This window comes from Danio aesculapii, chromosome 1 (genome assembly GCF_903798145.1).
Source record: "Danio aesculapii chromosome 1, fDanAes4.1, whole genome shotgun sequence".
NCBI classification, from domain to species: Eukaryota; Metazoa; Chordata; class Actinopteri; order Cypriniformes; family Danionidae; genus Danio; species Danio aesculapii.
In genome coordinates this window covers 39,087,105-39,101,308 of record NC_079435.1, presented here as the reverse complement: position 1 = coordinate 39,101,308, position 14,204 = coordinate 39,087,105, and the positions used below count along the sequence as shown (strand labels likewise).

Here is a 14,204-nt window from a genome sequence, read left to right as displayed (position 1 = left end):
GAAAGACCATAGAGCCGAGCACCACTGGGTGAACACCATCATCATTCTCAGTGAAGCGTAGACTCTTCTTCAGCTGGCACACAGATACACAAAAACATACAGCTAGAAGCCACTCCACACTATACATCAAGCAAAACATGACTATTATTAATAATTCAACAAATCTATCACTCTTGTGTGAGACTTCAAAAATACTACATCGACTGAAAGTAAGTTTTTCTCCAAATGTTTGTTCTTAATTTCCATCCATTTACTGTACATGTACATCAACACAGTGATAACTACACTGATAACTGGCAATGCAAGTAAACTTTATGTACAAGACTATATTAATTATAGATTAAACTCTATAGTGTGTGCATTTAACGTTTTTCACTTGTCATGTTCGATAAATCATTAAACACAAATATTGCAACATGCCAGTGAGAAGTTAATGGCATATACAGTTGAAGGCAAAATTATTAGCCCTCCTGGGAAATGTATTATTTTTCTAGTGTTTCCCAAGTGATGTTAAACAGGACATTTTTCACAATATTTCCATTTATATTTAGTTTTCCTCTAGAGAGTTGTATTTCCTTTAGTTTGGCTAAAATAGCACATACATAATACAAAAAAAATGTAAAAATTTTAAATAATTACAAAAAAACTATTTAAGGGTCAATATTATTAGACCTAGTTAAGAATAAAAAAAAAATGGCTTCTTTTTGATCGGCTACAGTACATGTTAATTTTAATACCAATGATAAACTAAATTATCCTACCTTGCCTAGTTTAGCTTTTAAATTGCACTTTAAGCTGAACAATAGCATCTCTTAAAGTAACTAGTAAAATATGATGCATATCATGGCCAAGACAAAAGAAATTAGTTATTAAAACTATTATGGTTAAAAAATATGTTGTAAAAAAAATAAATCTCTCTATTAAAAGTTTTTAGTATTTTAGAATTAGAGTTTAAAATTTTTTTTTTCAAATGTCTAGAATTTAAATGTTTATATTTTGCCTTAAACTGTATATTATCTTATAATGCAGCAACAGCTGCGTCTCATTCTGCTGCATGAGACGAGAACTCATGCTCATAATTTATTGGGTCATTTGATATTTATTTCTACCTGATTTTGAATTATTGAGTGTTTTTTTTTGTAAAGCTGCTTTGACGATTTGCACTGTGTAACACACTATAGAAACAAACATGACTTGACTATATTATAAGTACATTATGCACTCATAATGCTACTGAACATAACACTGAACTCACTTGCATGTCCTGTAAAGGAGAATACATGATGTCAATCACGGGGCATTCAGCCCTCAGACGCACTGGACGGCCTTGACGCTTCTTAGCCAGCAGTAAAAGGTAGGTTGCTGTTATTTGATCATACTTCCACTGAGGAAACACACAAAGCAAAGATTTCACTTTTTGTAAGTGATTGATGTGTAATATTTTTAATAGTTATAAGGGAGTTCCCATATTTATATGAATAAATCCCTGCAGTTAAATGCAGAACGCTTTGAATGATAAACTGGCATCTACTGACATCTAGTGGTCATTGTTATTATTCATGTCAAGTGGAAGCAATTACTATTCAAACTATACTACTTACAAAATTAATCCTTCAATACCATTTAATACTAAATCCGAGGAGTATGTTTTCAACATTGGTAATGACAAGATATGAAGTATTTGAAGTAATAGCATCATAGGAATACATTCAATTTTAATAGGGTTTCTGCGGGTGTTATAAAAAGTACTGTAACATTCAAGACTTTGAATTAAAGTATGTTAGTGGTTAAGAAACAATGTATAAAAAGTAATTTTATACCACACTAAAAAAGATATTCATTATTCTTTGAACGTTCATTTTGAATCTCAAAGAAAATCATTTAATAATGTGTATAAACAAATACATTTATGAAAGCCTTATTCCCTACATACTCTTGCTTATATTTTTCAAGCAGAATTATAAACTTTGTATCAGTAACATTCTGTTTTTTCCAAGAGTTCACACTTGAAACTGATTATTGATAATAAAGCTTGTTTGGCATGCTGTCCCGGGAGAGAGCCCTGAGCTTATGAGATCCTTGAGCCCTGGGCTCCCTCCCATTTGCAGGGCAAGAGGGGAGTTTGAGCCCTGGTAAATCTTGATGAACTCTCCCCCGGCTTATTTCTAGCTAAATGACGGATATGGATGACTGAGGAGAGGTGTACTCACTAAAAGCTTGACTATGGTATCAATTTTGTGTGTTCAATTTACTTTGGGTGTGTGTTATTTGAACTGTGGGAGGAAACTGGAGAGCCCGGGGAAAACCCATGTGAGCACGGGGAGAACAAGCAAACTCCACTCAACACAGAAATGTCATCTGATTTAGTAGGGACTTTAACCAGTGACATTCTTGCTATGTGACAGTGCTAAATCACTGGGCCGCCATGTCACCCATCTGGAAAGAAGATATTGAGATAAGAAAAACTATGGTTATTTATAGAGAGTTAGGAATATGCTGATTGGATAATCATGAGCTGATGCTGGAACAGCTGAGAACAATCATAAGCTCGTGATCCTCTCGAAATTAGTTTATTAATAAACTTTACTTAATGATGAATCACTTGATGCATTCCCTAACTGTAAGACGCTTTTGACAAAAGTGTCTGCTAAATATAAAGGTAAGGTAAGATTAGCATCTGCAGAAACCCTATTAAAAAATATTTAAAGAAAGTTATTTTAAAAATGTAATAATATTTTACAACATTACAGTATTCACTACACTGTATTTACAGTATTTTTGCCCCAATAAATACATTTTGGGGATTGAATTCCTTTAAGAAAAAACACATACATTTTATTATTAATAAATATAACACCGACTAGAATTCATCAATAATATCAAATTCCTCTACCTCAGACACAAGCTGGATAGTTCGTTGTTTGGACTGTTTGAACGTCACCGCCATTTCTGTGATGCAGTCTTCATCTATATGACCAAACTAAAAAGAAACACAAGCTATAATTAATTTAATAATACACAATCTAAGAAAGCTAAGCTAAGATATAGGATTAAAATACATTATGAATGTGCATCTATGAAGAATCAAACTCCGCTAACAAATAAAGGCATCAACTTTGTTCAAAGGGAGGACTATAATATAATAAAACTATTGGACCTAAAATACTGAAGACATGCAGATTCATTACAACAACTAAAGTAGACAGAATTTATTAAGTAACCAATTTAGTATCATAATGGTATTTTAAGGCACAACATGTCATTTTAGCAACATATTCACAACAAAGACATTGTTTGGCGTGGGATCATGGAAGTGCTCTGTATTACATTCTAAAAGACTTCTGGAGAAATCATGTTTATGCATGAGCTAAAGTATTCAAGACTTATTATCATGGAAGTATAGAGCAGAGTATGGAAGTATAGAGCAGAGTAAAGCTGAAAGCTGTCAAATTGAAATGAGAGCGCTGAAGCAGTTGCTGATAAGACACATAAGCAGCAAAGCTTTTATTATGCCAGCCTTACAGTTCTTCTGCTCATGATCACGTAGGAAAGAAGCAGTGCTGTTTTATCACAATTGAAATATTTTAGGGTTCTGTTATAATGCTGCTCTGTGTAGTCTACTAATCAAATAGACATTGAGTGTGTGAGACGACATTTAAAACAAAAAAAAAAATTGTAAAAGTAAAAATTATTTCTCTGGAATTAAACGTTCTTTAAAGCATTTGAGATTTTGCAAGTACATCCTTCAAGATGTTTTTGGATATTTTGATAAAAGACATCTGGCATATTGTGCAATTAAGCTCAAAAGCCCTAATAAGTACAATATTACCCTTCACCTCCACTCCAGTCTTGGAAGCATATGTCTATAAGCATGTAAATAGAGCTGATCTTACGGGATGTTTACTGTGCCACTCCACTGGTGTGCTGTATCCCCTCATAACCCATGGGTGATTAAGCAAATGTTTCACTGTCAAACGCCTCTTTGGGTCCACCTGCAGGAGAACAGAATAAACCGTCATTGATTTATAAAACACATCAAAAACATACACATCAAAACACACACACACACACACACACACGGTACCTGCATCATTTGATTTAGAAGCAGAATACTAGAAGGTGAAAGCCAGTGTGGGTTGCTGTATTTGCCTCTCTGTCAAAACACAAGCCAATATTGCATGACATATGATAACACATTTGCACAAAACAACTTTAAGTAAGCTAAGAAATGTGCGGATTAACAAAATGTGTAGTGTAATTGAATGCTACTCACAAGTTATGCACCATGAAAAGACTTACTGTGATTTTTCTATAGAGAACCATACAATTGTCATCATCAAATGGTAGAAAACCACACAGTAGTGCATAAAGCAATACACCCATACTCCAAACATCAGCCTGAAACACACATACAACGAGATCACAATACATGAACATGCTTTATTAGCTAAATAGATTGACAAATTAAGAATTTACTTAAAGGGATAGTTGACCCCCGCCCAAAAAAGTGTCACAATTTACTCATCCTCAAGTGGTTACAAACCTTTATGGGATTCTTTTTTCCTGAACGATATTCCAAAGTAAGCTTAAAAACAGTAACCATTGACATTCATATGAGCAGAAACAAATTCCGCTGAAGTCAACGGTTACCAGTTTTCAACATTTTTCAAAACAACTTCTTTTGTGTTCAACAGAAAAAAGAAACTCAATCCCGTTTGGAACAAGTAAAGGGTGAGTAAATGATGTCAGAATTTTCATTTTTGGGTGAACTATAGTTGCGTTCCAAATGACACACTATACACTTGCACACTCAATTATAGTGTTTGAGTTTAGTGCTGTCCCAAATGGAACACTGTTTTCCCAGTAAAAATTTAACAGTTGCAACATTAGTTAAATAAATAACCAAACTATCAAATACTACCAGTCAAAATTTACAACTACAATCACCATCAGGAGGCGGCAAAATGACCTACGAAGAAGTATTTTGCCTGCACAATACAAAATAAATAAATACATCAGCACCTGAAAAGTCCTCCCCTTTTGCTAAATGAGCAAAGCTGAGACCATTCAGTGTATTAAGTGTTCATTCCACACTTCTTTTTATGGGTTGAATAAGTACATCATCCAGGTATTTTAAGCGTACTTCTTTCTAAAATTTTCTGTATGAGTGCACTATTTACACTATTTATACTACAAAATGGTGTAGAACAGGGCATAAGTATGTGACTTGGGATGCACCTTATCTAGGGCTGCACAATCCCTTTAGTTAGTGAAATATATTGGATATGAAACACACACAGCACACTAACCTCAGAGCCGATGTAAGCCTTGCCCTGAATGAGCTCTGGAGCTGCATATGCTGGACTGCCACAACAGGTCAGCAATTCAAAACCCAAACCACCCTAAATCAAAAATTATTACAGTTTATTCTGTACAATTGTTTTACAGCTGAAATGGAATTATTACCAACTATGTTATTTCTTGCTTATTAATTTAAAACTGCTTTAAAACATGTGTGTTGTGCAAAGGTCTAAATAAATGTGACTTTAAAAGAAGATGGACATACAGTTAAAGTGAGAATTATTAGCCCCCCTATTTATTTTTCCCCCAATTACTGTTTACCAGAGAGATTTTTTCAACACATTTCTAAACATAATAGTTTTAATAACTAATTTCTAATAACTGATTTATTTGATCTTTGCCATGATGACAGTAAATAATATTTGACTAGATATTTTACAAAACACTTCTATACAGCCTAAAGTGATATTTAAAGCCTTAACTTGGTTAATTAGGGTAACTAGGCAGGTTAGGGTAATTTGGCAAGTTATTGTATAACGATGGTTTGTTCCGTAGACAGTCAGAAAAAAAATTATCCTAAAAGGGCTATTAATTTTGACCTTAAAATGGATTTTAAAAAATTTAAAACTGCTTTTATTCTAGCCGAAATAAAACAAATAAGACTTTCTCCAGATGAAAAAATATTAATCAGACATACTGTGAAAATTTCATTGCTCTGTTAAACATAATTTGGGAAATATTTAAAAAAAGAAAAATATGTATTTTAATTTTTAATAATTTCTAATAATTCTGACTTCAACTGTAATTGACACAAAATAGATACAAACCTTTGGCTTGGCACAAAGGCCAAAGTCAATGAGTTTTAGGTTATGATCTTCATCAATCAACAAGTTTTCCTGAAAATCAGTAAGAGCAGAAGTGACAAAAAAAAAAAAAAACACTGTTAAATGTAACAATTTTCAAAAACGTCATAAAATCCAAATAAGAGATCATATGTACATATTTAACACAAATTATATATAAATATATTTTGTATATTTTTGCATTTCATGAACAGTATGTGTGTGTATACGTATATAAATAAATATGCACAGTACGTGTGTATATATTATGTAAAAACAAACTTTTTTCATGGATTCGATTAATTATTTGACAGCACTTTCAGTAAGTTACAATCTTTCTCTCACTCTCACACACATACGCACATCCGGCTATTCTCTGTTTTGTTTTGTTGGCCTTCATCTGCATTTGATTTGTCTCCTGTAATTTGTAAATGTTCACATAAAAAAGGAAATGTTTAAGAAAAAAAAAAAGTGTTTCTTTCTGATATAATTTCATGGTGGCCATTGTGAATCTTTGCACGTTGCTGTTCTAAATAGTTAAAAAATATATATGCAGAAAACTGAAGCTGGTCTTAAGAAATTGTACGAATCTTTACACTTTTATGTTGATATTTTAGCTAATTGTAAGAATATTTATGTTATTAATATAATACTAGATATGTTGTAAAACACTGGGTTTATGAAAATGTCTCATATAATGCTCCTTTTACTACTTAAAAAAAAAAAATCACAACATTATAAAAAAAGAATCGAATATTGGTATTGATCTTTTTAAAATTGTAAAAAAAAATTACAATAATTGCTGTTATTGTATTTAATTTAATCCCTAATGTTAGAAGTCAGTGTGAACTGAAACAGTTTAATTCCCAACATTTTTCAAAGTATCTTCTTTTATGTTGCATAGAAGAACATTATACAGTCAGGACAGACGTGATATGCATGGGACAGTAACCGTTTTCAAGGTATACTGCGGTTTGGAAAAGTCAAGGTTTTAAAACTGTCAAGAGTTTTTGCTATACCGTTCCTAAGGTATGTGTAAGATTTTTTATTTACGTTTTTTTCTTGTTTTGTTTTGTTTTTTAGGAGAACAGTATCTCCAGCAGAAAAGATGTCCAAAGAAACCTATGTTTTTGAAACAAATGAAGACAGCAGAAGTCAATGACTCATTTGAATTATTTTGCCTGACATGTTTACTGCTTCAAATCATTTTAAATGTTTCTCAAAATAAAATATTTTGTGTTCAAAGGGGAAAATGTTGTTGTTTTTTACCCAGACATTTAAAAAGAATATATTTTAGCGCAGTAATCACAATACCATGAAACCATGATTTTTTCTATCCAAGGTTATCATATCGTAAGAATCTTATACCGGCCCATGATAGTGAAAACAATTTTTAATTCAGAATTGACGATCCCTTTTTTTTTTTAAGACAAACTCACAGGTTTGAGGTCTCGATGGGCATAACCTTGGCTATGAACATAGGCCAACGCAGAGATGATCTGGCGGAAAAACACTCGAGTCTCTTCCTCTGATAACCGGTCTTTAGCAATGATGTAATCAAAGAGTTCTCCTCCAGGACAGTACTGATAGATTGACAAGACACACGCAGTTAAACATATGAAGATTAATAGGTATTATAATCAGAACCACGTTCAGCAAAGCATACCTCAAGCACCATGTAGATCTTGCTTGTGGTTTCAATGACATGGTAGAGACGACATACATGTTGATGACTGAGGTTCTTCATTGCCTCAATCTCTATCTTTACTCTGGGCAGATCATCCTAGTAACATAAACACTTGAAAGACACTATTCTGAGTTTCAAAAGTAAATTAAATCTCAATATCAGGAATTAATTTAGGAATAACTTCCTTTGTAATCTTTAAAGGTTCTCGTTTAAATGTTGTGTTGTATGGTAAGGACACTTAAAGAGAAGAACTTACCCCAAGGTCTTTCTTCTCCATTATTTTGATAGCCACTTTCTCTCCTGTCAGTTTGTGTCTGCCAAGTTTGACCTTAGCAAACCCACCTGTGGATTAGAATGGAATTTAATTGTACTCTTTATCGAAATTCTATATATAAATGAACAATTGAGAGACATTACCTGAGCCAATGGTTTCATAAACCTCATAGTGCTTGAGGAGTTCAGAAGTGCTGTCTACTGGCATACTGAATACACATACACCTGCATCAGAAACGGCATGCTTTTTATTCATATTAAGACGAGGCACGTTTAAAACCTCTTAACTCTCGTTGTACCACAGGTGAGACACTTCTTTTTTAGTTTCTGAGTTTGTTTCTTAGCCTGAACTTACCTGGATGAACTATAATATATCATTTATGAACAGGCTAAAAGTTTTTAAAATCAATTGTTTTAAGAGACAACATTACCACTGCATGTTACCAACACCACAAAATGTAAAAAATAAATCTGTATATATTCATAAATCACTTTCAACTTATTTTTCAAAAATATAATCAATAACCAGCTGAAGATCTAAATATGCTCGTGACGTTAACTGTATACTACATTAATTCTGTACTGTTTTACAGTTCAAATGTGTAAGGATTTTTAAATCAAGACACAATTACTTAAGAAACAAAAATATAAGAACAAAGAAAATCAGCTTTGACTTTTATCGGCATATGTTTGTTTTGAGCATAAACTCCACGGGTCTAGAGAACTGAGGAAGCTTTTCTTCCAGTGAATGCAACATGCAATGTAACTGAATTGCTTTAAAGATAAAATAACTAAAATTGTGAAACAGTGAGCTAAGACTTTTTAATACTTGTTAGAAAGCCTCGCGTCGTTTGCAGTGTCGGTGATCATAACAACGGCACACAAAAAAAAGTTAAGCACAAAGCCTAAACTTTATGTTCAGCATTCAACTAAATACGTTATTTCTATCATTTTCTCGCCGCGAATGTGGCAACTATCTCCTCTTCCTAAAATTGTAACGTTAACGTTACTAGCCCTGACAGTCGCAGAAAAGGCTGTATGTAAACCAGTATATCACATAAAGATGACAACTTTTAAATGCAACTGGGTAGAACTATCCTTATTCATTAAATTAACTGACGTACACGCACTACAGAGTCACGAAAATTGTTTGTTTTGACTGACATGTTTAACAGACTTACCAACTGAGCTCCAATGATAACGTTAAGTTAGTCTTTAAAACGCCGATAAAAACGAACTCGAAACAACAAAGAACGTACAGTTTAAGGATGAATACAGACAATCGGTTACTTTTTTACTTAAAACTTCGAATGTTTTTTTAATGCGACAAAATAACAACTTGAACTACCAAAACAATTTGAACATGTTTTAAAATTTGAATTTCCCCCTTGCTTTCAGACGAGTTCCTGTTTCCGGTTACGGTAAAAGTCCTTTTCATCGTGATCCATGAAGAGCGTTTTGTTTCCCCAAAAGAATCGCCTTTAAAACTGAATAGGAAAGAAAGAAATAATGAACGATACAAATGAGTTTTTACCATTGTTGTTGTTACTACGTAAATTAATAATTCCAGATTATGTTTTATTCTGCAGCGCAGCATAAGTTACTCCAAACTATCTATCTATATCTATCTATCTATCTATCTATCTATCTATCTATCTATCTATCTATCTATCTATCTATCTATCTATCTATCTATCTATCTATCTATCTATCTATCTATCTATCTATCTATCTATCTATCTATCTATCATTCTGTCTGTCTACCTATCTATCTATCTATCTATCTATCTATCTATCTATCTATCTATCTATCTATCTATCTATCTATCTGTCTGTCTGTCTGTCTGTCTGTCTGTCTGTCTGTCTGTCTGTCTGTCTGTCTGTGTCTGTCTGTCTGTCTATCTATCTATCTATCTATCTATCCATCCATCCATCCATCCATCCATCCATCCATCCATCCATCCATCCATCCATCCAATCCATCTATCTATCTATCTATCTATCTATCTATCTATCTATCTATCTATCTATCTATCTATCTGTCCGTCCGTCCGTCCGTCCGTCCGTCCGTCCGTCTGTCTGTCTAGGTGCTGGTTCTATTGAAGAAAGATAATATTTTAAATTGAATAAAAAATACATCCCAGTCATTTAGAATTCATTTTAATGGGGTGAATACTGCATTACAATGTTGGTTTTCATAACTAAATCCATTCATACACTCACTGATCACTCTTTCAATCATGCATTCATTTTCTGCATGCAGCCTTGCCCACTATTTCCAAGAAATACAGTATGTCTATGGCTTACATCATGCCTTACAAGTAAAGAGTACATGGCAGCTTTTTGGTATTCAGACACATGTACTGGTGGGTAAATGACCTTGCTACTAATTAAGTCATTTGACAATTTTACACACCCATATTTGTAATTTTCTGTCACATTTGAAACAATTTCTACAATAATTTGATCATTGTATGGTGATTATATGAGCAGTGTTTTGTGAGGACTGGAAAATTAGGAGGAAATAGCATAAAGAAATCACTTGTCTTTGAAAAATAAACGAATAGCACCAAAATTATATTGCTTATATTAAAATTATAGATAGCTTATAAATAATTTTATTGTTCCTTCACATCTATGATCCAAATAAACCTACCTTCTTGTAATATACCTATAAATAAACCTATAACTGTAAAGAATATGCAGATGTTGATTAAAAAATCTGCATTCACCCTGCAAAATCATTCATCCATCGGCTTTGGTATATTCATCTTAAAGAACACAAAAACGTTACTGCCTACTCAAGAAACAGTTGTTTGTATTTCGTAAACATTTATAACCCAGGTGATTACTGCGGAACACGTTTACAGCATTAGCTAAAAGAAAGTAGGCATGGCAGACAAAAGAAAATTTACTGAATGTGCATAACATTGGTTAGAATAGTAGTGAGAAAGCAAGCAAGAGATAGCAAATTTAAGGAAAGAAGAAAATGTTGGAAGATACACAACACAGAATCCTGGTCTAAGCTTTCCTCATAAAGTAACACAGAATCCTGGTCTAAGCTTTCCTCATAAAGTAGAATAAATTACTGTAATCATAGTACAAAGACTTTTGGTTTAGAATTACATTCAATACTAAATACTTTTACCCAATATACAAATACTGTAAAACAAGCTCTATAGAACCCTGTTAGGAAATTACCTTCTCAGAACATTTGTCATTTTAGGCTAATCCATTCAAAACACTTAAACGGCAGGTTTATGTTTCAATGTCTGCATGTGTGTATGTATTAGTGCATGCTTATTACTAGTATGCCAGTATCTTAGGACACCGCCTTGGTGTTAATATAATGTATTTCATAAGATGGTTTGAGAAAACCGCATTTGGGTTTCTTAAAGTTTAGGGGAGGGGGAACTACCCAATGTAGCTGTCCAAAGGTCAAAGGGCAGTGAGAGTGCGAAAGAGCTGAGTGAGGCAGAAGACTGAGGATGTTAATGCAGTGCATTGTCGGGCCAATAGCTTAATACTGAGCTCAAGACAAGTCTTTCTTTCGGCAGCACTTCCCACTAGCTCTGCTGCCCGAGCAAAGTCCTGATAAGTTTTTGCAACATTTGCTAGTCCTGTTAGTGCTTGAGCATGGCGCTCCCTGCACCGCTGGCAGCTGGAGAAACATAAACACACACTTGTCAGCTGTACCAGTGAACGGAAGCTTTCAGCAAGCGACTGAAGTGTTTCCTCTGGCGTCTGCCCAACCCTGACCACACGCTGACATCCAGCTAAAAGCCCCCGAGCCTCCCCATGCAGCCGCCTTTTGTTCTCTGAAAAGTGAGCCACACAGGTATCCCTAGGGTGCTCTTGGACCCCATCCTGGTTCTTCATCGCACCAGCAAGAACACATAAAAGAGTATCCACATCCCTTTGCAAAGAAAGAAATCCTGTTGGTGGTAAAGAATACCGACGAGTCAGCAGTGAAGTGATGATATCTTCATGAGGGTCTGATAGGAAGCAATCAGAAGCATCCAAGGGAGACAGAAGGGGGTTGAGCTCTGTAGATGAAGAAGCAGGCAGCACTAGATGAGGTAATGAGGGCAACGGAGAAGATGGAGAGAAAGATGCAGGGGATGCAGAGAGGGAGGAAGGAGGAACAGAGGTCAGCACTGCATCTCCTGTTTCACTCTGGCTGGTTTTGCGGGAAAACTCATAGACAGTGAGTTCATCATCAAAGCTGGCACTGTCAAGAACTCCACTGAAACAGTTGGTGTATACTGACTGACAGACCTCTAAAGGTGCCTCAGCACTCTCCATTACAGTGTCACAACCCATAGCCAGGACTGAGGTGCAGCTAAAGTCTGGTTTTTCTTGTTGTTTTGGACTGAGCAAGGACTGTGGCTGAGCTATGGTAGGTTTGGATTGGCAGTTTGTGAAAATCCCACAGCTAGGGGTAATGTTATGGGGAGAATGGCTATGTCCTTGCAATCCACTGGATGTTACCAACCCCCAAGGTCCATTTAGGTTCTGTGTAGTAACTACTACAGAAGAAGGGTTGATTTGGAGAGAGCTGTTTGCATTGGAACAAAAGGGGGATATGGATATTACAGAAAGATCTTTAGGTTCATTTTTGATTTTCCTCTGTCCACATGCTTGTGGACTAATGTGGGTGACCTCTCTTACCTCTTCGATGACTTCAGTCACTTCTTCAGATACTATGGTAACCACTTTTACCTCTTTGACCTCAGGAGCACCTTCATTTATAGTTGCATCTTCAGTTACCTCTTTAGCTACCTCAACTTCATTTCTTTGTAGTTGGGACTCTGAAAGTCTTCGCAGAGGCTCAACATTGCCATTGCCATTAGAACTGGCATTTAGTATCTCCTGGGATCGTGATAAGTAAAGGGGAAGGTTCTGGATCTTTCCCCGCAGTGTTGAGGCAGATAGTCGGCCAAGAATTCCTGATGAACAAGGTGTAAGAAGAAAATTCTGAGCTGGTTCGAATGGAACAGTAGGGTCACATGAATTGTCAGTTTCATCAGATTCTGGTGTTCTGACTTGCTGAGAAAATAAATGTCTGGATGGGCAATGTGGTGCACCACTACCAAAAGATGCAGACATGCTCTGGCTTCTGGTTCTCTCTGTTGGCTCCACTGAGTGTTTTCCCATTCCAAATTCTAGATGTAAAGTATTGCAATCCCTGTCTGTATTAGGGCTTGTGGTGTACGATATACTTGGAACATGGAAGTACGGTAAACTTGATGGGGATATCTGGCCAAGTCTTGGAAGTGAGCTACTCTTTTGGTTCACTGATCTGCCGTGCAACAAATCTTCCATTTGTCTGGTTACCTGGTCATCTCTTTGACCAAATAAAACGCTGCTATCACACTTTTTTCTAGACATATCAAAGAACAAGTGGCCCCCAAACAGAGTCTCTAGTCCTCCCACTGCACCCTCCTCCTCATCGCCTGTGCCATGTTTTCTGGTGCTTACTTTATCATGCAGATCCATATGGGAGCGTACTGCCATTATAGTTGGTGATACAGTAGATATAAGTTCAGTGACTGATTTAAACTCCATCGAATCTGGTTCCATTTCTATACGTTGCTGTTTGCGCTGGTAGGCTTTGTTTGAGTGTGATCCCACTTGTGTAACAGTGGAATTATGTGGTCCTGATCCATTAACTTTTGATGGGGTAATGGGTTTGGATTCCAGTTGTGCAGGTTCTCCTTCAGAATCAGTAAGGGATGAGACTGTTGGGCATGGAACTTGATCTGAGCATCCACCATCAAAACATGCCATTCGCCCAGTGCCATGGTTGACTAATATTGAGCCACAGTTTTGGATGCTGTTTCCATAGCTATTAGTTAATTGATCCTGCTCTGGGAATGATACAAGGGATGTGTAATTAGTTTCCATGAATGAGCGACGCTTCTTGGATCTTTTATTGAAATTTGACAATTCATTTGACAATTCATCTTGTGTAACCATTTTTTCTTCCTCCTTTTGTTTCCTCTCCGAATCCTTTGCCTCTTGTTCACTGACACAGATGCCAATCTGCCCTAGGCGTGGTGTGTTTAATATGGTGCTGGAGTCTGCAGAATTTTCTGTAA

General features: G+C 35.4%; 2 protein-coding genes across 2 annotated transcripts in view; both read right to left on the bottom strand.

Moving 5' to 3' along the window:
- The window catches only part of melk (maternal embryonic leucine zipper kinase), a 14,954-nt gene extending 5,465 nt beyond the window's left edge, over nt 1-9,489 (bottom strand). Inside the window, exons 1-13 of the mRNA XM_056453447.1 lie at nt 9,285-9,489; nt 8,248-8,328; nt 8,087-8,172; nt 7,810-7,926; nt 7,583-7,726; nt 6,129-6,197; nt 5,310-5,402; nt 4,300-4,398; nt 4,085-4,153; nt 3,894-3,992; nt 2,894-2,980; nt 1,256-1,384; nt 2-73 (exon numbers count right to left, since the gene is read on the bottom strand). Coding sequence (XP_056309422.1) covers nt 2-73; nt 1,256-1,384; nt 2,894-2,980; nt 3,894-3,992; nt 4,085-4,153; nt 4,300-4,398; nt 5,310-5,402; nt 6,129-6,197; nt 7,583-7,726; nt 7,810-7,926; nt 8,087-8,172; nt 8,248-8,311 — 1,128 coding nt within the window. The 5' untranslated portion in view covers nt 8,312-8,328; nt 9,285-9,489. The remainder of the gene's footprint in view (nt 1; nt 74-1,255; nt 1,385-2,893; nt 2,981-3,893; nt 3,993-4,084; nt 4,154-4,299; nt 4,399-5,309; nt 5,403-6,128; nt 6,198-7,582; nt 7,727-7,809; nt 7,927-8,086; nt 8,173-8,247; nt 8,329-9,284) is intronic.
- A 785-nt stretch (nt 9,490-10,274) lies between these two features.
- LOC130230848 (FERM and PDZ domain-containing protein 1) overlaps nt 10,275-14,204 on the bottom strand; it is a 50,353-nt gene continuing 46,423 nt past the window's right edge. Inside the window, exon 17 of the mRNA XM_056460137.1 lies at nt 10,275-14,198. Within this exon, the coding sequence (XP_056316112.1) occupies nt 11,542-14,198 (2,657 nt within the window). The 3' untranslated portion in view covers nt 10,275-11,541. The remainder of the gene's footprint in view (nt 14,199-14,204) is intronic.